The 20,567-nt window shown below is 35.2% G+C and overlaps 2 protein-coding genes and 1 non-coding gene across 15 annotated transcripts; 1 reads left to right on the top strand and 2 right to left on the bottom strand.

The window, feature by feature from the left end:
* Positions 1-2,958: 2,958 nt before the first annotated feature.
* On the bottom strand, positions 2,959-10,039 carry LOC136235852 (uncharacterized). Of its 2 annotated transcripts, none has more exons than XM_066025921.1 (3): positions 9,618-10,039; positions 4,204-4,355; positions 2,959-3,939 (listed from the first exon to the last, which is right to left on the bottom strand). In XM_066025921.1, the coding sequence occupies exons 1-3, from the start codon at positions 9,859-9,861 to the stop codon at positions 3,262-3,264; spliced, it is 1,074 nt and encodes a 357-aa protein (XP_065881993.1). In that variant the 5' UTR covers positions 9,862-10,039; the 3' UTR covers positions 2,959-3,261. The 2 variants fall into 2 exon arrangements, with proteins under 2 accessions (XP_065881993.1, XP_065881994.1); XM_066025922.1 differs by having other exon boundaries at positions 2,959-3,933.
* Positions 10,040-12,900: 2,861 nt separating this feature from the next.
* LOC136201585 (U4 spliceosomal RNA) lies at positions 12,901-13,051 on the bottom strand. Its single transcript, XR_010673933.1, has one exon. It is a non-coding gene; the product is annotated as a U4 spliceosomal RNA (small nuclear RNA).
* Positions 12,933-20,013, top strand: LOC136235674 (uncharacterized). 12 transcript variants are annotated; one of them, XR_010691875.1, is made up of 4 exons: positions 12,933-13,263; positions 17,446-17,597; positions 17,778-18,590; positions 19,099-19,238. XR_010691875.1 is itself a non-coding variant. In XM_066025524.1 (4 exons), the coding sequence occupies exons 2-4, from the start codon at positions 13,514-13,516 to the stop codon at positions 19,774-19,776; spliced, it is 849 nt and encodes a 282-aa protein (XP_065881596.1). In that variant the 5' UTR covers positions 12,937-13,263; positions 13,389-13,513; the 3' UTR covers positions 19,777-20,013. The 12 variants fall into 12 exon arrangements, 9 of the variants coding, with proteins under 9 accessions (XP_065881596.1, XP_065881595.1, XP_065881598.1 ...); XR_010691877.1 differs by having other exon boundaries at positions 12,934-13,263; positions 17,778-17,819; positions 19,099-19,235; XR_010691876.1 differs by having other exon boundaries at positions 12,934-13,263; positions 17,778-17,868; positions 19,099-19,228.
* The last annotated feature ends 554 nt before the right edge of the window (positions 20,014-20,567 follow it).

Below are 20,567 nucleotides of genomic sequence, written 5' to 3'. Positions count from 1 at the left end.
CTGATCTCTTCAATGCTTGTATTAGAACTGGTCAGTGCTCCCATGTTTGGAGAAGCATTTGTTCTATCATCGGCGAGTTCAATAACGGCCTTGTTTGGGGTGTCGGGGATGGAAAGACGATTAATTTCTGGCACGATAAATGGTTAGGAGATTTTCGCCTTTGCGACTATGTGAATCTCATTCCGGATACCCACTTGAACTACACACTCAACAATTATACGACTGCGACAGGCACATGGAACTGGTCGGTTTTAGAAAAGTGGGTCCCTATGGAGTTGAGACTCCGGATGGCAGCAATTTGCCTAGACAACTCTGGTTTCGCTAAGGATGAACTGATCTGGAAAGGAGCAAGCAATGGGATTTTCACAACTAAATCGGCGTACCATATGGTTGTGAAGGAAGCTGGGGCAAGAGAAAGTTGGAAATGGCAGTTTATATGGCAACTAAAGCTACCTCACCGCATTGTCTTTTTTCTCTGGACTGCCTTACACAATCGCTTACTCACCAACATGGAGAGAAACCGACGACACTTGACTTGCTCGAGTACGTGTTCAATCTGTAATCGCGGGGATGAATCAATCCTTCATGTTTTCAGGGATTGCAGAGCTAGTAGTCCTTTATGGAAAAAGATCAACCCAGCTCTGTCAACAGGTAATTTTTTCTCCCTCGACTTTGAAAATTGGATGATGGAAAATCTAAAAAATGACAGTCGAGGAATTTGGGGAATAGGCTGGAATGTCATTTTCGCAATATGTACTTGGTTTCTGCAACTGCAGCATTTTCGATAATCAAAGCGCCATCCCAACCGACAAAAGCCTTAGTATCCAATCGTTCGCCAACCTAACCTTAGGTGCCGACGCAGATGACATCCACAAGACGAAAACAGATATAATGATAAATTGGAGGAAACCTAACCCACCATGGTTTACTCTGAATACTGATGGGTCTTGTTGCTCGAGAACAAAGACAATAGGGGCAGGAGGTCTGATAAGAGACAGTAATGGCATTTGGATTAGAGGCTTTATTCATAACATTGGCAGAGGCGATAGCTTCCTGGCGGAATGCTGGGGGATTCTCTCAGGTCTGGAGCTAGCTACCGAAATCGGCCTCCAATTGTAGCTATAGAATCCGATTGTGCGGAACTGATAAACCTTCTCAATGACACTCAAGGTCAACTGGTTGTTCACCCCTTGAAGTCAGTCCTGGGGAATATTCTGGGCTTCCAAAAGACTCTGAATATCAGTTTCAAACACATCTATAGAGTGGCCAACCGTTGTGCAGACTGGCTGGCTAGAGAGGCAAGGGTGTCACCCTGGGGGAAGCATATCATGTTGGAACCACCCTCGAACCTGAGACATCTGCTCGAGGAAGATTATAGAGGCATGTACCAAAATCGTAGGGTCACTGATCCTACTGATATGCTGTAGTTTTTTTGTTACTCTGCTGGTTTACTGGTTTTTGTTTTTCTGTTCCTTTTCTTCTGCTTTGCTATTGTAAAGCATCTGTAATACCCAAAAAAAAAAGAGTCTTGTTTTAAGGATTCAAACCCCACCAAGCTTTTGTTTGTTTTATTTGAACTTTATTTTTTCAATTAGACTCTTTATTGTTTTATCTGAACTTATTTTTATTATATCTATTTTTTTAAGAATTTATTATCTATAAAAAAATTAGCTTCTTACTTTTGAGACTCAATTAACTTAATTTTTAAATTAAATTTTATGAAAAATATGAAAAATTTATACCTAAAAATAAAAAAAAAAGTGTGAAAATATTATAATTTTTAGTCAGCATACCAAAACGACAAAGTTTCAGTGTGCTGGAAGTTTAAAAAATTTGCCCAGTCCTAACGGGCTGGACTTTGAAAAATTACTCCCAATAGTCGGACTAAAATTAGTTCCCCCAACTGTCAATTCCTGGCTCCGCCACTGAGTCAGTCCGTTACGTCCAGTCATCGTCTATATTCAACAACTTGACTTTCAACGGTAAGGATAAAATTAACTCAAGAGTGAAGAAACAAATTAACTCAATGGTGAAGAAACGTGATTTTATATTGTAACAAATTAACTCAACGGTGAAGAAACGTGATTTTGTATTGTTTCTTATGCTCTTACACGGTAAAGAAACGTGATTTTATATTGTTTCTTATATTCTTACTTTTGTGGTTTTATATTATTTCTTATACTCTTACTTTTGCTTGAATTTTTTATAATTTAATAATAAAATTGGAATTTAGAATATAGAATTAAAAATTAATATTTCTGACTTCAACTTTATATTGTTTCTTACTTTTGCTCTGCACTATTGAATTGAATTTTTTATGATTTAATAATAGAATTGAAAATTAATATTTCTAAATTCGACGAAATATTTAGAATATTTTTTCTTCTTGTACATAGTATAACTTTTTTAATGTTTTTAAATTTTGGTGACATATAGTATACTAAAATTGATCTTGATTGAAAACATTAGTGTTTAATTTGAACTATTTCGTACGTTATGGTTAAATTGCACTTCACTGAAAACGTCAAGGTTATATTAAAATTATATTAAGGGATAAGATACAAATTGCCCCTAACATTTTTACAAAAGTGCATTTCTACTCCTAATATAAGAAATGGTAAAATATCCTTAATGTTACCAACATGTAGCAATTTTGAACCCGGTACGGAAAAAAAAAAATCTAGTTCATACAAGCAAGGGTATAAAAAAAATTGCCCTTATCAAGACCAGAACAACGTTATGTTATTTTAGCCCGAATTGGAATAAGAAAAAATGCACAACGAAATGAACTCTCTGCAGTTGAAGATTAAAGAGTAAATTGGTGTGGAATGACTCTTATAGGAGGTGGTTTTCGAACCTACATCCCCTGCCTTTGCTCTGGATCACCACAAGACGCTTAAGTATAATTTTATCATTTCCTACGTTAAAAATATACGTGCACGATTAAACCTGGCCTCATTGATCCTATATCTTTTAACCTTTGTATTCTAAAAACCATTAATTAATTTTATACATTATAACTCCAATAAAAAAAAAAACTTGGTTTGTTTACTCGGACAAGGACTCTCGTTTAGAGTTTGAATACAAGAACAACTACCAAGATTGCTGCAAGATAATCAAAAGATGAAACATGATGATGCTCAACTAAGAGACACTGAGTTTCTGTACAATAGGATTTATGAATTCCTTCTCTGCTCTGCATATTACCTCCTTAGTTCTATACCCAACACCTCGTTATTACGTAAATTACATTACATTGCATTATAGATCTTGCTTAGGCTTTCGGCTTAGCTCCGAGTAATGCCCACCCATTAGTTGCAAAATCTCCTCCCACAAACTCTCCGATGCTAACTCTGATGAGCTTCCACATATCAAATTTGAGCTACATGAAGCTACATACCAATAGTCCGATTCAATCTCGTCTCTCAATTGATCCAGCTGCCACCCAGCGTAACCGACAAAGAATCTGAAATCTTGAGGCTTCAGTAATCCTTTCTTCACAAGTGCTGCTGCTTCATCCAAACTGCTTCTGGCGCCGAAGCACAAGCCGGGGATCACCTCTTCGAACCCGGGTAGCTTTGCTTTCTCTCCTGTTTTTAACAAAAACATGCTTGCATCAAGTGGTCCACCAAAATGTAATGAACAATCAGCAAAAGTTGTTGCAAGTTCAGTGTTATTTGGCTTCATGTGTTTGATCTTTTTGTTAAGTGGCCGGTTAATGACCACTCCGAATGGCCCTTCCTGTGGATGTCTAGTTCCTGATCTGAGAAGGAGAACAACAGTTCTCTCGAATGTCCGAACTCCATCAAGTTTTTCGGTGGCAACAAGAACGCAACCAGTCTCTGGCACAGAGATGGGATGAGCCCATTTCAGGCCAAGTGGTTTAGAGTCTCCAGTACTTCCACCTTGGTTGGCTGCATCAACCTCTGCAGTCTGTGCCTGCCACAACGGTAGACTGTAAGTTTAAAAGGTTCATAGAGCACAAATTTCACGCATCTCTATTCATCACGTGTATTAGAATCAGAGAGGAGGTTAGTGTTCTAGCGGTGCTAATCCTAAAGCTAGCATGTGAATCTTCTAAAGATTAGTAATATTGTTCAACATATTCCGAGTTAAACAAAATGGAGAACAATAATTCTTTCATATAGGCTACTAAAAACTGGAAAGACATTATCATGCCCAATATGTAAAGAAACGAGTCACCTGCTCTTGAACAACCATTTTAGCCCTGAATTCTCTCCAGTCTAGATTCACATGATGGGACTTCTGAAAAGCATTATCGTCTGATTTTTTGCCATCAGGAGTGTCACTTCCTTTCGAACCATCTCCTTCTGGAATAGATCGATCACCATTTCCTGAATATATCGTCACAAAAACTCTGCTAAGTCACAAGTTTTGCACAAAATCTAATTAAGCATTCACTAAATGCACTATTTTATGCATTGACATTTTCTAATGATCTTCGAATAATAAAATATTTTTGAACTTATTACAATTTTTCAGCTCGAAAAGACACTTCATGTCAAGGTCATCCTTCAATGCGACTTCCTCAAATACTAAGGGAGCTTATAATAAAACAAAGCTTCAACATGGCCTTCCATGGAAGATTTAATCCTCCATCCCTAAGACCTTCCTTCGCAAGGGCATAAAATGATGATAGAACCTCACAACAAAAAGTTCCTTGCATTGCTATCAAGTATAACATTAACAAGTACATGATGAGGTCGTTTGAAGTGTGTAACCATAAAAGTCCTAGCTGTTGTTGGTAAAGGATTGTCAACAAGGACATTCTATAGCAATATAGATTCTTGTTCTTATAAATATAATTAGTACTCGGGGTTCTAGGGGCCAAATTATCTGAATATTTGTTACTTTAACATTTTCAGTCTGACAAGAACAGTACCCTATCACTACAATTTCTTTACATTCAGTCAATCATTTGATACAAAAATCTGTTTTATCCGCTTTCAGTAATTGCCATGCTTGTCAGCCATACACACCATAGTAAATGAAGCTTTCTTAGAAAGAAGATATCAATGTAAGAGGCAAGTTTAAGTAAGTGGCTGCTAGATAAACTATGAGCCTCATGCCTGTATATTTACGATCAAAGGTGGAATACCTTGGATCTTTTCTCATATGAATACATGCAATACCTTTTCTTTTCTTTTTTCATGTTTCTCAATGTAATAAAACAGGTCTGAGATATATAATTCACCTTAATCAAAGTGTTAAATTTAGGCGTTTGTCAACAACCCAATAACATGAGCCAGAAGGAATTCATAATTTACTGAGTAAATTTTCTAATGCAAACAAAAAGATATATAGAAATAGGACAAAAAAGAAAAGGCCCAATAAAACTATCATGCCACAAACAAGAGGGAACCGTCAAGTCAACCATTTAGCAAACAATGCGTTATATTAAATAGAGCAGCACATTTTCTTTTATTCTGAAGTCACATGGTGTATGTCCTCCACTACAAAAGTTGATTAGAAAGTGAACAACATTGTTGATTTTAATCTAGGAGTAACAAAATGCACCAACAAGGATCAACAACGATAACAATAGCAACTACTACACCAAAAGGCCCACAACAATGAATATGATCGTAGCAAGAGGAATAAAACAAAAAAATAGTGATGATGATGAGAAAAATGACAATGAAAATAATAATTATAATAATACATTGACAAGCAAAACAAAGAACAATCATGACAGACAGCCTAGTTATTTCATTTATCACTCGTGAGATGACGGCAGATAGCACATTATTGTGAAATCATTAAGCACTAATAACATAATATCGTGCTTCTAAAAAGCACAGCTGACAAGTGCCTGTCAAACTGATATTTCAACTAACAATGCTCAGGTAAATATAAGATAGAAAGGAAGCAAAAAGACAATTAAAAAAAAAAAAAAGAGGGAAATAGATTAAAATACAGCTTCCTAGAATATGCATGTAGACATGATCACTTGGAGAATAAAAAAAATTATTGAAAGCAATATATAACCTGAATGCATCTGAAGATGAAGCCTAGCATTGAAAAAGATATATATCTAAAATGCAGCACAAAAAGCATCTGCCGAAGTTATGGATCACTATCATTATAGGTCCTACTTTAACTCATCAAAAGGATCCAAAACATATTAATAGCTGAAATCGTGAGATAAAAGCTTAGAATGCCAAAATTATGAGACAAAATTTTCCTTTGGGAAGAAAAAAAAAGTGCACTTATTAAAGCAGGCATGAAGGAACACAAATGACTAGCTCTTGCTCATGAATGCTCCCGTATATAGCGGAAGCTCAAAACAGCAGAGAACCCATCTACTTTGTGATAACACGAACCTTTAACAGCATCAAGGAAACAAATTCTTAATTGATTGCAATCAAAGAGGAGATTGACTTGGAAACAGAGGTTGTAATTTGAAAGACCAAGATTGTCATTGCAAAAAGTCATGCACTGCATATGGAAAGAGTATAGCAGGCCACTCTGTACTTGTAGATACTCCCACAAACTAAACTGACTTCATGATACTGCAAATGTTAGAGGGGCCATTAGCGTTGTCTCCACAAACTAAACTGACTCCATGATATTGCAAATGTTAGAGAAGCCATTAATTTTGTCCTAGTTTGTCACATATCAGCGTAAGAAGAAGCCTTAAATTAATTATTGGGATTAATGCCTTATGTTGCTTAATTGCTTTGTTACTGTTAATTTGTTATGTTTCTTCATTAGATATTTGCTAGCTGTCCTAGGAGTTGGTTACAAGGTAGTTAGACAGCTGTAGGTTACAGCTGTGGGAATTGTACTAGCTGCCATGTCAGCAGTATTATTATTCCTTTATATATGGTCATGCTTTTGTAAGGAAAGTCTATCTAGAAATCAATGAACATTCTCTGCATTTCTTCTCTCTTTTCTCTCTAATTCTCTCCTACCCATTCTTCTATTCTTTCCTATTCTTCTAATTCTGCCTAAATTCCTTCTAACTGGATTCAGATCCTGACATTGGTATCAGAGATTCTTTCGTTGGCCATTACATACTGGTATGGTCAGTAACTCTGCCAAGAAAAAGCGAGCAGCAAAAAGAAAGCAAGACATGGAAGCGTTAGAGCAGCAGATGAAAACTCTGAATATCCAGTTAAAAGAACAAGCAGAAATAACTGCTACCCAGATGGGCATTATGAAGGCTTTGCTGCAAGATGTTCAAGCTTCTCAGCACCAATGCATTGAGGCTCTAGTTACAGAGCAGCCTAACTCCCAGGAAAAGGTTCTCAAGTCTATGTCCAATCCAACCCTTCTCATCCAAAACACCCAGGGAACTTCTTCCCACAAATCTCCTCCACCCAAATTCAAACCCCAGTAAAGGAACTTTCTCCTCATCTGGAATCAATCCTGAAAGAGGAATTCTAGGACATCCTAACAACCTCATTGGAGAAACTTCCATCGGAAGGACTCCAAACCTCAGTAAGATGCTGCCTAGATGTGACATAGTTACTTTGCAACAGAGAGGAAATGTTTCCATGTAGTTGCCAACCTCAAATCATGTGGCGCGAACAATTGGTCCAGGAAAAACATCACCTTTTATGTAATACAGATGTCTGAATTAAACATAACCACATGGAACATTTTGAGTCCAGTGAATCAGAATATAAGCCTAATTTTACTTTTAGTCGGGTAAAATATCAGTAGATTTAAGTTTATTTAGTTTTTCCATGCTAGAAACGTTTAGGTACTTTGATTTTAAGGATGGATTGAATGTACTTTAGATCCAAATTTTCCACTAAATATCGATATGGGTGTTTCTCTGTTAGACTGTTTCACATTCAAAAAAGTGAAAACAACCAAACAGAAAATGCCTATCAAAATGAAATATACCAAGCCCAGATTACTTGAGATTGAAATGAACTAATTTGTATGCGTATGACTATATTATGCATGAGAGAACACTCAAATGAGGAAAGATCAGTTGCAAATTTCTCATCATCTTGCCACAAGCAGAAAGAATAAGACGTTGGTTACGCAACTCCTTCAGGGTTGAAGCTAGTGCCTGTCCCTACATCTATTATATGCAACAAGGAAGCCAAGCAATTTCCTACCACAAAAAGGCCTTCTAAAACCATTCCCTTCATTACTAAGCATGAAATCTGATATTAAGAATCTGCCTAAAGATTTACTTGTCGCGAGTCAAAGCTTTTCTAGTTGACTTGAAAATGACCCTCGCTGAAGAAGACAAAATGAGGGAAAGAAGAACAAATACCTGAGCATTGGAAGGTCCCAATCAGCCAATGATTTTTGACACTTCAAGAGTAATATCTAGCAATCATGAAAGGAAGCATAACTAGAAACAATCCATTAGAAATATATTTTTCTCCTTCTCATAGCAGCTAAAGATATTGTATCAGACATCTGTACTCTAATTTGAGTCCTAGTGATAATATTTACTGCAGACACCTTACCCATGATCATAGATCCATAACACTAATGCAGAGCTTCTCGAGTGCTAATTTATCGAAAATCTTTAAGGTTCAAAAGGTATTTGCAGGGAGCTGAAGCAATTTTAAGTCTCAGCCTCTACGTCCCATGATTATGCTGTTTCCAAACTTGCATCCATAATCAAGAATCGAAGGAGAGAGAAGCATGCTTTAGTAAGTTCTTAACAGCCTATCAAGCTCAAGATGATAAGTACGGCAATGTTCAGCAACTTGAACCTTAAAGCTTCAACCAGTTTGTTCATGATCAAAGTGATTAAGCAACAGAAATTTACCACCATGATAGCTACATCTCCAGCTACTAAGCCAAAAGCTTACAAATTATTATTGTTATTTATTTTATTGTTTTTTAAAAGTCTAAAGTCTCAGAAATCTGTTTTGAACTACTATTTTTCATGCGAGCAAAATGACAATTGAGATAACAGTTGAAGTATTCCTCACCATTCGATTATATAAATCACCATTGACAACACAACTTAAACTTTCCATCTGCAATTCACCCCAATCCCAATAACCAGAACTCCCTTCCAGTAGATTATCCCAATGTTTCTGTTATCACTACTACATACTTCCAACGTTCTAAATGTGCACTACAACGTTGGCAGTAGCTGCTTTTCAGGGCTATTTTCATTTTTTCTCTAATGAGAAATTACAGAATTCAGTGTGTTCCATTCACGTTGCTTATGGGCAAGAAAATCACAACTTTTTCCTTGACCTCTAAATGAATTCTAATATCCAAATTAAAACAGTTATCAGAAACATTAGAATTGGATCCTTAATCTCTCCTCAAGCCGCACTATATAGTTGAAAACTCATTTCTAGACAGTCAGCCAACTAAGTGCTAAGATGGATTCCCAAATTTTCCATTCCTACCATAGAACAGAAAGTCAATAAAATAGCCCCTTTCCTTCTACATTCTATGGTGCACAAGTACAATAAACTATCCAAGCTAGAAGAATCAGAATATGATCACCATCCCATTTCACTCAAAAATCAAAATTCATCATCGAATAAAAGCATATACAACGATCAAATTACTTTCAGGAAACCAAAAATTAAACAAACCAGAAACATCAATCTAAACAACAAACAAAGAATTCGAAAATCAAAAAGGAAAAAACTAATTACCATTACTATTCTTCTTGGCCATGGCTCTGATAACCAACGAATGACACCCATTAGAAGGCGAGGAAGAAGAAGAAGAGGAAGAAAAGGAAGAAAAGGAAGCGAGCTTGCGCTTCAAAATCCTGAGCTCAAGTAAGCCAATTTTACCGAAACTGGAGGAATTTGGTTTCTCAGGAAGCATCGAATAATTCCTAACCCAGAAAGGGCTGTAACTCGAATTCTTCACATGCACTGCCCACGGATCCATTGCTCCAAAATTTTGAAAAAGTCGGGGAAAAAAACTCGAACTGTCCAGAAGAATAAATTCAGCGAGTGTATCAAAAAATTTGGAAAGAAAAAAGAAAATTTTGAAGATTCGTTTGATTTGGGGAATTGAAAATGAAAGAAGACTTCCAGTTCTATTTCTACGTGAGGAACGATGACAAGGAAGGGATTAGAAAATGGGTTAACGGATATATTATTATTATTTTACTAACTCTTTTATTATTTTAAAAAAAAATTTAGTATCCCAAAAAATTAATTAGACTGACTTATAAAAGCATTTTGTTAATTTTACAAAAAAAAAAAAATTAAATTGACATGATTAAATTTATAAATATATGTAGTAGGATATGATTACATTGAAAAAAAACTAAAATTTATATTAGTTTAAATAAATTTAATAATTGTAAATACGTTTAGAAGGATAATGTGTGATTTTAAACATAACACAGTCAGCTTTTTCAATCAAATAGTTAAAAAAAAAAACATGCGTTTGCACTCATATTTCATTTATTAAAGGAAATAAAAAAAAACATATTGTAAAAATTTCCTTTAAAATATATAAAAATTTAAATAAAATTTTTCTTTTCATGGTCAGTTTTGTGTGGCATCTTATTTTGATTTTATTACTGGGTAAATAATTTATTTATTTGTTGTTTTCTTTTAAATAACAAACTAGTTAATTTCTTTATTTTGACATCTATATCATTTATCAGTATTAATTTTTGCTCATTTTATCTATTTTTTTAACCATTATATTCGGTATTAATAAACAGATAGAAAATAATGAAGTACCACAGTTATTTTGTATCGTATAATAGTTGTATGACAAAAGATAGAGACCTTATAATATATTTTTTAAAATAGTGAACTAAACAGTGTGTCACATAAAAATACGAGTACTGATAAATTATTTACCCTTTACTATGAAACTTTTTAAGAAAAAGATAATAGTACATCTCGATGACATAAGTAATAAAAATTACAATCTAGAAGTACATCAAATAAGTTTGGATATGCATCTTCAATATTATAGATCAGAGATTGAAACTATTTTTGGCACAACGAACACAGCCGGCCCTAGGTATGAACCAAGAGTGCGGCCGTCCAAGATCCAATGCTAAAAGGGACCCAAATTTTGTTTTTTACTCTATATATAATAATTTGTTTAATTATAGATTTGTTATAATACCCTATTAGGGACCTAATAATATGATATCTTGGATCAAAATTGATCCAAATTTCTATTATAAATTTTTAAAAGACGAAATTTAATTCTAACATTTTAAGTAAAGTACAGATTTAACTTTAACGTAAAAAATTATGTAAATTTAACCTTAATATTATCAAGAAATATCAATTTTAACCGTACTTTATAAAAAAAATTAGAAAAAAATTGGTTTGGATGGTAATTAACTGTAATTTCAGACATTTTAAATATCAATTATATCTAGGATATTTATGTATTACTAACAAAAGTATTAAAATGTTAAAAACTAAATTTGTTACGTATAAGTTAATCACAAATTTTTTTTATCAATTTATCTAAAATATTGACTGTGTTATTAATTTTTACTAATTAATTTATTATTTGTTTATAATTTTTACTAATTAGTTTATTATTTATATTTTTTTCTATTATTTTATCTTATAATATGCTGCTGATTTTTTTTTTATAATTTACATTTTTTATCATCAAAAAAATTAAAGCATTGTTTAACAAAGTTTTATAAACATTTTTGCCCAAAACAGCAGGAAGACAATTTTTCACGAAGGCCCACAATGAAAAGAAGAAGTAGAATATGCCATTATTTAGGCGAATTATTTAATTCAAAATATCGGCGTACTTTAGCAACTTTAGATTCTAGATTGCTATGTTTGCGCTTATGGGTGACTCAACGCACCATCCGATCCCCACGTAGATCACTGAAGGGACTGGCGCTTATAGTTTTTGGTCTAATTCTTTACTGTCCACGTCACACTCACTAATGTGAGACATTTTATTGCATGTCTTATTTTTTTTCTCGGTAAGATTTTGGACAAACAACCTAAGGGTATTGTTATATACCGCACCCAAAATTGCTAGCACCGCCTTCATTGGACAATTTTGCCCTTGCCATAAAAATGTTGTCAAAATTGAGAAAAAAAAAATTTAAGAGAAAATTTTGAATTTAGCCTAAACGGATGCGGCATACTGTCCGACCCATGGTCGGAACGGATGCGGCGTCCGTTCCACCATGGGTTGGGTGGTACGCCGCATCCGTTCCCGCCATAGGTCGGACGGTATGCGGCACCCGTTCCGGCCATGGGTCGGGTGGTACGCCGCATCCGTTCCCACCATGGGTCGGGTTGTATGATGCATCCGTTTAGGCCAAATTTTGAAATATACAAAATCGTAAAATTTTTAGTGACGAAAAATACTAAATCATTCAATTTTTTGTGACGAAAAATTAAAAATTCTTCTATTTTTTGTGACGAAAAATGCAAAATCGTCATGAAAAATATGTATTATTTTCATGAGTTCTTTGATAAAAAAATATAAATCTTAATGTTTCCGACTCGTAATCATCCATTTTCGAGGTTCCAATTGTCACATATCAATTATTTTCATAATTTTAATTATTGTTGTTCGGGTTTATGATTTTGAAGAGAAAATGCAAGGAAGGTAGAGAGGATTTGAGCAAATTCCATTTTCTTGTTTCAAAAAGTGTGGAAGACAAATATGTCCAAAATGGACGGTGGACCGGAATTTGAGTGCGGTATATAGCAGCTCAACCTAGTTAGATTTGAAATATAATTGATCAAATTAACTTGATTTGATAACATTAAGATTAACATTGTTGTTGATACTAACATTAAAAATAAAAATGGACTGCACTTATTTTTAATATTATGCTGTTAAGAATATTTTTTTTTGCACATTAACCCTTTCAGAATTTAATTTGAAAAACCTAGTATCTTATGCTCTTGTTATCCCTAATTTTTTTTAAAAAGCAAATAAAAAAATCTAGAACTTATATTGTAGGGCTTTACCCCAAAGGGAGCCCTTCCAGAAATTCTCTACGGCCCAGGACTAGCCAAGGCCGCAGAGGGGGTTTGGAAATAGTTTTCAACCAGCAATTGACGCGCCTCGGTTAGAACCTCACTAGCTGCGTCATTGCCCCAAGCGCAAAGATGCTTTACAACGTTCTGGCGCTACTCAATTTATATCCACACACCTCCCTGCTTCACTTCTTTATGAGCGATGTGGGATAATATCTCTCATCGATGCTCTTAACTGCTGCTCCGATTTCACCGAACTCCAGTTCCACGTGATAGTATTGAAGTTCAGATGCATCGATGGAATTCGGATTTCCAGAATGAAGCAGAAATCGGTACCTTTGTTTCAGTATGTAGAATTCACTTCTCTTTATACTCCTACTCCTTAGCTGGTTTCTTGCTCATTTTAGGGTTTATTTTGGACTTTGGCCTCTGTGGTAAGAAATTGATTGGCTTCCTTGTTGCATATAATAGATGTAGGGACAGGCACTAGCTTCAACCCTGAAGGAGTTGCATAACCAACAACATCTTATTCTTTCTGCTTGTGGCAAGATAATGAGAAATTTGCAAGTGATCTTTTCTCATTTGAGAGTTCTCTCATGCATAATATAGCCATACCAATTAGTACATTTCAACTCAAGTAATCTATGCTTGGTATATTTCATTTTAATAGGCATTTTCTGTTTGGTTGTTTGGTTGTTTTTACTTTTTTGAATGTGAAACTGTCTAACAGAGACACACCCATATCGATATTTAGTGGAAAATTTGGATCTAAAGTACACTCAATAAAGAGCGGCCCAGTACACTACCCGTCCCCGCTAAGCAAGGGTCCGGGGAGGGACCCCACCACAAGAGTGTACTGGACGCAAGCGCCTACCAATTTTTTTTGGCAAGACGACGCTCCTAAGACTCGAACCCCTGTCCTCTCGGTCACCCGGCAAGAACGTTCACAGTTGCGCCAAGGGTAAATGCTTCTAGCATGGAAAAACTAAATAAACTTAAATCTACTGATATTTTACCTGACTAAAAGTAAAATTAGGCCTATATTCTGATTCACTGGACTCAAAATGTTCCATGTGGTTATGTTTAATTCAGACATCTGTATTACATAAATGGTGATGTTTTTTCTGGACCAATTGTCCGCGCCATGATTTGAGGTTGGCAACTACATGGAAGCATTTCCTATCTGTTGCAAAGTAACTATGTCACATCTAGGCAGCATCTTACTGAGGTTTGGAGTGCTTCCAATGGAAGTTTCTCGAATGAGGTTGTTAGGATGCCCTAGAATTCCTCTTTCATGATTGATTCCAGGTGAGGAGAGAGTTTCTTTACTGGGGTTTGAATTTGGGTGGAGGAGATTTGTGGGAAGAACTTCCCTGGGTGTTTTGGATGAGAAGGGTTAGATTGGACATAGACTTGAGAAGCTTTTCCTGGGAGTTAGGCTGCTCTGTAACTCGAGCCTCAATGCATTGGTGCTGAGAAGCTTGAACATCTTGGAGCAAAGCCTTCATCATGCCCATCTGGGTAGCAGTTATCTCTGCTTGTTCTTTTAACTGGATATTCAGAGTTTTCATCTGCTGCTCTAATGGGTCCTTGACTGCTTGCTTTCTTTTTTCAGCTCGCGTTTTCTTGGCAGAGTTACTGACCATACCAGTACGTAATGGCCAAGGAAAGAGTCTCTGATACCAATGTCAGGATCTTGATCCAGACAGAAGGAATTTAGGCAGAATTAGAAGAAATAGGACAAAATAGAAGAATAGGTAGGAGAGAATTAGAGAGAAACGAAAGAAGAAATGCAGAGAATGTTCATTGATTTCTAGATAAATTCTCCGTACAAAGCATGACCATATAAAGGAATAATAGTAGTGCTGACCCGGCAGCTAGTACAATTCCCACAATTGTAACCGACAGCTGTCTAACCGCCTTGCAACTAACTCCTAAGACAGCTAACAAATATCTATTACTGAAATATAACAGAATTAACAATAACAAAGCAATTAAGCCATAAGGCATTAATCCCAATAATTACTTTAAGGTTTCATCCTATGCTGATATGTGACAAACCAGGACAAAATTAATGGCTTCTCTAACATTTGCAATATCATGGAGTCAGTTTAGTTTGTGGACAAAGCTGTAATGGCCCCTCTAACATTTGCAGTATCATGAAGTCAGTTTAGTTTGTGGGAGTATCTACAAATACAGGGTGGGCTGCTATACTGGTTTCCATACGTAGTGCTTGACTTTTTGCATGATGTTAAACATTCATGTTATCACAAAGTAGATGGGTTCTCTGCTGTTTTGAGCTTCCCAAATCTGTGCTATATACAGGATCATTCATGAGCTAGAGCTAGTCATTTGTGTTCCTTCATGCCTGCATTAATGAGTGCAATTTTTTTTTTTTTTTTTCCAATTGGAAAACTTTGTCCCATAATTTTGGCGTTCTAAGCTTTTACCTCTCATGATTTCAGCCTTCTATTAATATGTTTTGGATCTTTTTGATGAGTTAAAATAGGACCTATAAGATAGTCATTTGTGTTCCTTCATGCCTGCAGATGCTTTTTGTGCTGCATTTTACATATATATTTTTTTCAATGCTTGGCTTCATCTTCAGATTCATTCAGGTTAAATATTGCTTTCAATAATTTTTTTTTTTTTATTCTCCAAGTGATCATTTATACGTGCCTGTTCTAGGAAGCTGTATTTTAATCTATTTCCCTCTTTTTCTTAATTGTCTTTTTGCTTCCTTTTTATCTTAGATTTACCTGAGCGTTGTTAGTTGATATATCGGTTTGACAGGCACTTGTCAGTTATGCTTTTTAAATGCACATTATTATGTTATTACTGCTTAATGATTTCGCAATAATGTGCAATCTGCACTAATCTCACTAGTGATAAATGAAATAACTAGGCTATCCGTCATGATTATTCTTTGTTTTTGGTTGTCAATGGATTATTATAATTGTCATTGTCATTTTTCTCATCATCATCACTGTTGCTTTTGTTTTATTCCTCCTGCTAGAATCATATTCGTTGTTTTGGGCCTTTTGGCGTAGTAGTTGCTATTGTGATCGTTGTTGATCCTTGTTGGTGCATTTAATAACGCATTGTTTGCTAAATGGCTGCAGAGATCCATGGTTGACTTGACGTTTTGCTCTTGTTTGTGGCTTGATAATTGTAATGGGCCTTTTCTTTTTTGTCCTATTTCTGTATATCTTTCTGTTTGCATTAGAAAATTTACTCCGTAAATTATGAATTCCTTCTGGCTGATGTTATTGGGTTCTTGACGAACACCTAAAGTTAACACTTTGATTAAGATGAATTACACACCTGTTTTAAATTACATTGAGAAACATGAAAGAAGAAAAAGAAAAGGTATTGCATGTGTTCATATGAGAAAAGATCCAACGTGTTCCACCTTTGACTGTAACAATATAAAGGAATGAGGGCTCATAGTTTATCTAGCAACCACTTAGACTTGCCTCTTACGTTGATATCTTCTTTTCAAGAAAGCTTCATTTACTATGGTGTGTATGGCTGACAAGTATGCAATTACTGAAGATGGATGAAACAGATCTTTGTATCAAATGATTGACTTGAATGTAAAGAAATTGCTAGTGATAGGGTATTGTTCGTGTCAGATTGAAAATGTTAAAATGACAAATATTCAGATAATTTGGCCCCTAGAATCCCGAGTACTTGTATTTATATTAACAAGAATATATATTGCTCTAGAATGTCCTTGTTGACAATCCTTTACCAACAACAGCTAGGACTTTTATGGTTACACACTTTAAACGACCTCATCTTATACTTTATATATAGTGTGGTAACAGATTTGGACAAATGACGACTGTGTCAGAATATCCTCGTAACATTTATAACCATGTTAGTAGTGTGGCTATAAATGTTGTATTTGATCACAATGTAAGGAACTTTTGTTATGAGGTTCTATCATTATGCCCTTGTCAAGGAAGGTCTTAGGGATGGAGGATTAAATCTTCCATGGAAGGCCATGTTGAAGCTATGTTGCACGGAAACTCTTTTTCATTAGCGTTTTCGCGTTTTGTTTCCGTTTCATTTTCCATTACCATTTCCTAGCTAATTTTTCTTAGAAATAACGTTTCCCGGTTTCAGTTTCTGTTTCTGTTTCATTTCCCGTTTCCGTGCAACATAGTGTTGAAGCTTTGTTTTATTATATGCTCCCTTAGTATTTGAAGAAGTTGCATTGAAGGAGTACCTTGACATAGAAAAAACCTTCAGAAAGGATTTATATGGCTGTTAGGTGTTATTTACAGCAGAATGTTGTTTATCCAGCATGTTCTTTGTTGAAGTGTCTTTGTGAGCATTGTCGTATTTGACAGCTTTTGCATTAAGAGAGAATTGAGCTGAAAAATTGTAATAAGTTCGAAAATATTTTATTATTCGAAGATTATTAGAAAATGTCAATGCATAAATTAATACATCTAATGAATGATGACTCGGATTTTGTGTAAAACTTGCGATTTAGCAGAGTTTTTGATGATATATTCAGGAAATGGTGATCGATCTATTCCGGAAGGAGATGGTTCGAAAGGCGGTGACACTCCTGATGGGAAAAAATCAGACGATAATGCTTTTCAGAAGTCCCATCATGTGAATCTGGACTGGAGAGAGTTCAGAGCTAAAATGGTTGTTCAAGAGCAGGTGACTCGTTTCTTTACATATTGGGCATTGTAATGTCTTTCCAGTTGTTAGTAGTCTATATATGAAATAATTCGTGTTCGCTCCATTATGTTTAAAATGGTTTTTGAGATACCTTTCTATTTATAATGTTTTTAATAAATCATTCTTCTATTAAAAAAAATCTTTTTTTTTTAATGACAGACGTTTTTGGAAAACGATTCCTGAAAGCTGCTGGATCTGAAGGTTCTAAATGTTTCACGTGGTTACTTGATCTGAAAGCTCTTAATGCTTCGTATATCCTCATTTATTTCCTATGATATCCATTTCCCCCTTTTTTTTTTATAAAGAAGTGTTTATGTTACGTTTCATTGTTTGGACTTCTTTATTAAAGCATCTATAGTGGTCTAAAAGGAGGACTATTCTGTAAATAAATAAATTTTTAGAACATCCTTCAACCACTAAATTGCAAAAAAAGGACAGTGTTTGAATTAGGACACTGTTCATCCATGGACAATATTTTGGATTTCATTTTTGTTGATGTGTCAAGTTGCTATTGATGCATACAAACTAAAGAGTCTGCCAACGCTTAAATGAGTCATGTTATTCAATATAAAAGTATATTTATAAATTATATTTGTGATTTAATTTTTTATTTTATTTTTATACTAATATATTAAAGATAGTGGATGGTTGGACATTGTCCAACCATTATAGATGCTCTTAGTTTCCTTGCTTTCGGTTTTGGTGCGTGTGGTAATTGTTTTCTTATCAAGTGAAGTAGCCTTGGGACTTATAGCTTCAGTTATTTCTCTATCTCTCTCATTTTGTTTGGTGTTAATACTTGAATTACTGCTTTTTATAACTGTAAACTTCAAATGAGGTTGTCGAATTGTTACTGCCACTTGAATCTTTCTCAATGCCTATACATACTCTTGGACTTGCTTCTTCATTCTTTTCCCGTTGTTCTTGAGTTTCTATTGTGTCTCCCGCTTTGCAAGCATCTTTTCCTTCTAAGTAAGTTACTTGATTTTTTTTTATTTCATTACATTTTTTTTCTCTACCATGGGTAGTAAGAAGTCCAGTGTTTCTAAAGAAGCTTCTATCGAAACCTAGTTCAAAAGCCATAGTTGAAACTTTCAAATATATTTTACAATTGCTAGAAACGGGAAACCCAAGAGAGAGAAAGAGATGAAAGACAATCACAAAAAAATATAGAGAAAGAAAGAGATGAAGCTCTTAAAGGAGAAGGAAGGGTAAAATAGGGAGAAAGAGAAAAGTTAACCTGTTGAATAGAGAATCAAAAGTAAAAAATGTGAGTTTACAATAATAATGTTAGTAATATATTCAACAATATTACTAATCTTTAGAAGATTCACATACTAGCTTTAGGATTAGCACCAGTACAACGACACTAACCTCGTCCCTAATTTTCATAAAGCGATTCTAATTAACGTGATGAATAGAGATGCGTGAAATTTGTGCTCTATGGACCTTTTAAACTTACAGTCTACCGTTGTGGCAGGCACAGACTGCAGAGGTTGATGCAGCCAACCAAGGTGGAAGCACTGGAGACTCTAAACCACTTGGCCTTAAATGGGCTCATCCCATCTCCGTGCCCGAGACTGGTTGTGTTCTTGTTGCCACCGAAAAACTTGATGGAGTTCGGACATTCGAGAGAACTGTTGTTCTCCTTCTCAGATCAGGAACTAGACATCCACAGGAAGGGCCATTCGGAGTGGTCATTAACCGGCCACTTAACAAAAAGATCAAACACATGAAGCCAAATAACACTGAACTTGCAACAACTTTTGCTGATTGTTCATTACATTTTGGTGGACCACTTGATGCAAGCATGTTTTTGTTAAAAACAGGAGAGAAAGCAAAGCTTCCCGGGTTCGAAGAGGTGATCCCCGGCTTGTGCTTCGGCGCCAAAAGCAGTTTGGATGAAGCAGCAGCACTTGTGAAGAAAGGATTACTGAAGCCTCAAGATTTCAGATTCTTTGTCGGTCATGCGGGGTGGCAGCTGGATCAGTTGAGAGACGAGATCGAATCAGACTATTGGTATGTAGCTTCGTGTAGCTCAAATTTGATATGCGGAAGCTCATCAGAGCTAGCATCAGAAAGTTTGTGGGAGGAGATTTTGCAACTAATGGGTGGGCACTACTCGGAGCTAAGCCGAAAGCCTAAGCAAGATCTGTAATGCAATGTAATGTAATTTACGTAATAACGAGGTGTTGAGTATAGAACTAAATCCCATTGTACAGAAACTCAGTGTCTCTTAGTTGAGCATCATCATGTTTCATCTTTTGATTATCCTGCAGCATTCTTGGTAGTTGTTTTTCTTGCATTCAAACTCCAAACTAGTCCTTGTTCGGGTAAACATACCAAGTATTTTTTTTTTATTGGAGTTATAATGTATAAAATTAATTAATGGTTTTTTTTTAATCAATGAGGCCAGTTTTAATCGTGCAAGTATATTTTTAACGTAAGAAATGATAAAATTAAATTTAAGCGTCTTGTGTGGATCCAGAGCGAAGGCGGGGGATGTAGGTTCGAGAACCACCTCGTATAAGAGTGGTTCCACACCTATTTACTCTTTAATCTTCATCCGCATAGAGTTCATTATACCCCTATTAGACGACAGGTTGTGCATTTTTTTTTATTCCAATTCAGGCTAAAACATAGATTTTTTTTTTTTGTTCGTACCGGGTTCAAAATTGCTACATGTTGGTAACATTAAGGATATATTTTACCATTTCTTATATAGAAGTATAAATGCACTTCTCTAAAAATGTTAGGGGCGATTTGTATCTTATCTCTTAATATAATTTTAGTATAAGGGCTAAATTTGACCTTAAGGTTTACAGTGAAGTGCAGATTTAACCATAACGTACGGAATAGTTGAAATTAAACACTAACGTTTTCAATCAAGATTAATTTTAGCAAAACTATGTCACCGAAATATTTCGTCGAATTTAGAAATATTAATTT

Source organism: Euphorbia lathyris, chromosome 7 (genome assembly GCF_963576675.1).
Source record: "Euphorbia lathyris chromosome 7, ddEupLath1.1, whole genome shotgun sequence".
Lineage (NCBI taxonomy): Eukaryota > Viridiplantae > Streptophyta > Magnoliopsida > Malpighiales > Euphorbiaceae > Euphorbia > Euphorbia lathyris.
The sequence above is the reverse complement of the archived record's forward strand: the minus strand, read 5'-3'. Positions and strand labels throughout refer to the sequence as shown.

Excerpts from the sequence above, each read along its gene's own strand:
- LOC136235674 (XM_066025523.1), top strand. The coding sequence starts at position 13,514 with ATGCATAATATAGCCATACCAATTA. Across the intron at positions 13,539-17,445 it reads TAATATAGCCATACCAATTA|GAAATGGTGATCGATCTATT; the intron begins GTACATTTCAAC and ends TGATATATTCAG. Across the intron at positions 17,598-19,098 it reads AAATGGTTGTTCAAGAGCAG|GCACAGACTGCAGAGGTTGA; the intron begins GTGACTCGTTTC and ends CCGTTGTGGCAG.
- LOC136235852 (XM_066025921.1), bottom strand. The coding sequence starts at position 9,861 with ATGGATCCGTGGGCAGTGCATGTGAAGAATTCGAGTTACAGCCCTTTC. Across the intron at positions 4,356-9,617 it reads GGCCAAGAAGAATAGTAATG|GAAATGGTGATCGATCTATT; the intron begins GTAATTAGTTTT and ends CGATATATTCAG. Across the intron at positions 3,940-4,203 it reads AAATGGTTGTTCAAGAGCAG|GCACAGACTGCAGAGGTTGA; the intron begins GTGACTCGTTTC and ends CCGTTGTGGCAG.